The sequence below is a fragment of the Lactuca saligna genome, chromosome 3 (assembly GCF_052625555.1).
Source record: "Lactuca saligna cultivar CGN05327 chromosome 3, ASM5262555v1, whole genome shotgun sequence".
Taxonomy (NCBI): Eukaryota; Viridiplantae; Streptophyta; class Magnoliopsida; order Asterales; family Asteraceae; genus Lactuca; species Lactuca saligna.
In genome coordinates, this window is record NC_136419.1 from 34,708,683 (window position 1) to 34,711,615 (window position 2,933).

The 2,933-nt window shown below is 31.5% G+C and overlaps 1 protein-coding gene across 1 annotated transcript; it reads left to right on the forward strand.

Annotated features, from left to right (window-relative positions):
• Positions 1–238: 238 nt before the first annotated feature.
• On the forward strand, positions 239–1,523 carry LOC145035347 (protein FAR1-RELATED SEQUENCE 5-like). The gene is made up of 3 exons (XM_078983900.1): positions 239–668; positions 758–1,135; positions 1,276–1,523. The coding sequence occupies exons 1-3, from the start codon at positions 239–241 to the stop codon at positions 1,521–1,523; spliced, it is 1,056 nt and encodes a 351-aa protein (XP_078840026.1).
• Positions 1,524–2,933: the final 1,410 nt, after the last annotated feature.

Genomic DNA, 2,933 nt, shown 5'->3' on the forward strand with positions numbered 1-2,933 from the left:
TGTGAAAACCACGAAATATTTTGCCAACACTAAAAGCGCAAAATCAAAATAATGTGTCTTCATTGAGAACTATATACAATTTTGACCAAAATTTGGGGAGATCTCAGCAAGAAGGTAGAACCCCAATGTAGAATGTTATGCACATTTTGCCAACTAAAGGGTACAACATACAGTACATGTAAACACAATTACTAACGAGTTAGAAGAGCTAATTTTTATTCATCCACCACCATTAAAAATGTGGCAAACATTTCCATATGTCGTGTTCATGGATGGTACATATAAAACAGACAAGTATAACCTTCATTTTCTGGAAATTGTTGGTGTCACTTCTATAAACAAGACATTTTCCATAGCCTTTGCATTCATGCATAATGAAAAAACGAGCAACTATATATGGGCATTGACTTGTTTGAAATTGACAATTAACGATTCTTTTTGCCCTCGTGTTATCGTCACTGACAGAGATGCTTTTCCACAAAGTAATCATTTACTTTGTAGGTGGCATATATTCAACGATATAACAAAACATTGCAGACAACGAATCAAACCACAAAAGACTTGGAATTCTTTTCATCTAAAGTGGAAGAAATTAGTCGAATCTCCGACACTAAATGAATACATGCAAAATTATGCAGACCTTCAAACATTATTGTTCGAGTATGCAGGTATTATTTATATATTTGTTGAATTCTTAATTTGTTTAACAATTACTATTAATTCATTGAAAGTAATTTGTTTTTTCATCGTCTTTTAGATGTTTTAGATTATCTTTATACTGTTTGGTTGGGGAAGTATGCTGAAAGATTTGTATCGTTGTGGACTGACAAGCATGTCAATTTTGGAAATTCAACAACAAATAGAGTCGAGAGCCTACACGCCAAGCTCAAAAAACACTTGGAATCTGCGAAATGTGATTTGGACAAATTCATACGTGTTATTGAAAAAGTTGTACAATCACAAGAAATCGCTATCAAAGAAACTTTCACATGTTGCATAATCATGTATATGCCAAGGTTTAAGGATTGGATATTCGAAGTACTGCGAAAACATGTTTCAGTGCATGCTATGGATAAAAACTTGGAAGAGCTTCATCGATCAAAAAGATTTGTACCAACTCTTGAGAATTGTGGATGTCAATTGCGGACATGTTTTGGATTACAATGTGCTCACGAACTTAGGATGTATGTTGATACAAATATGTTTAATCTATTGGATAAATTGACATTTTTATACGTATAACCACTTTATGATATTTTATCTGTTTGACTATAGGTTCACCTATTCCGTTAGATTCGATTGATGGTTTTTGGAGGAAGCTTGATTTGAAGCCTTCTATATCTGTGGAATATGGTGATCTTAATGTTGATTATCATATGCAAAGGTTTAAAGAAATATACAACAATAAACCAGATCATATCAAGTACAATTATTTAAGGAGGATGGAGGAGATACTAGATCCATCAATAAATTTGATCAATGAGCCTTCGGTTAAAAAAATAACAGTGGACGCCCAAAAGTAAAGCGTGTCCAGCATCAAAGTCAAGCTCCTCACAGATACAGTTGTTAACACTTAAATCAGGAGCTCATCATTCATGGACTTGAATGATGATCCAGACAGGCATAGTTCAATCTTCATGGGTTCGTACGAGGAACCAATAAGTCAATGCTTATACAACATAAACTTAAACGAGGAACCAATAGGTCAATGTTCATAAAACATAGACTTAAACGAGGAACTAATATGGCAATGTTCATACCAGACAGACTTGAACAAGGATCCAATAGACCAATGTTCATACAAGATTGACTTGAACGAGGAACCACCATTGGGACATAATTCATTGTTGGAGGAAATTCCATCTATATTTCATCCATACATCACACATATACAAAAAATATTGTGTGATGGAAATTGTGGTTTTTGATCAGTAGCCGTTTGTCTTGGATATGGTGAAGATCAGTTACTTTACATTCACCAACAATTGTTAGACGAGTTATTGAGTTCATATGACGACTATGTAAGAGTTTTCATTGGATGCAATGAAGAGTTTACTTCATTGTCTTTCTTTATGAAGACTAAGTCAGCACCAACAAAACATTAGATGCTTATGCCTGAGACAGGCATCTTGATAGCTAACAGATTTGGTGTGATCGTTCAATTTTTTACCAATGAAGGCCAGTAACTTTTTTTTCCTCTTTGGAGAGGTCCTAGAGAGTTTCAAAATCATCGGGTCCTTACATTTGCACTTGTTTCTACCAATCATTATGTGATGGTATAATTGGAAGGAGAGTACCCAATGCCTCCCATTGTGGCATTGTGGATCCGTCAGAAAGCTCCGTCAGCAACCGAATGACAAACTATGTATAAGTCGTTGCTAGAATTTTATAAGAATTTGAAACCTACTGAAAGATCTTTTATGACTATAAATGATTAGGTGTTGCTTATTTTTGTTTCAAAATTTTCCTTTCTAATATTTGAAATTTAAAAGAAATAAAAGATTGATGAAGATTTGTTTTAGATATATTTTTCTTGTAGTACTATTTATATTATCATCCTATTAAAAAATTTATATCGTTGTCTTATTTATCTTATAGAAAAATAAGTTTGAAAATTAATTATAATAATAATAAAGTTAGTAATGTTAATATAATGATTAAATAATGAGGTTAACAATAATAAAGTTAGTAATATTGATGTAGTGATTAAATAATAAGGTTAACAATTATAATATAATAATTAAATAATAAAGTTAATTTAATAATTATGTTATAATAAAGTAAAAAATAATAATTAGTCAAATGATTAGATAAAAAGTTAGTCAAATAATAAAGACATAAGATTAATTAGGTTAATCACATTTTTAAAACTTTTAGATTTGCCAAACATCTTTTCAAACTTTTAGCCTTTTGAAAAAGCCAAAAGTGATTTT

What these genes read in the sequence shown, in the direction of transcription:
- LOC145035347 (XM_078983900.1), top strand. Translation starts at nt 239, where the DNA reads ATGTGGCAAACATTTCCATATGTCGTGTTCATGGATGGTACATATAAA. An exon ending in ATTATTGTTCGAGTATGCAG is followed by an intron (nt 669 to 757) that starts GTATTATTTATA and finishes ATCGTCTTTTAG; the next exon opens with ATGTTTTAGATTATCTTTAT. An exon ending in AACTCTTGAGAATTGTGGAT is followed by an intron (nt 1,136 to 1,275) that starts GTCAATTGCGGA and finishes GTTTGACTATAG; the next exon opens with GTTCACCTATTCCGTTAGAT.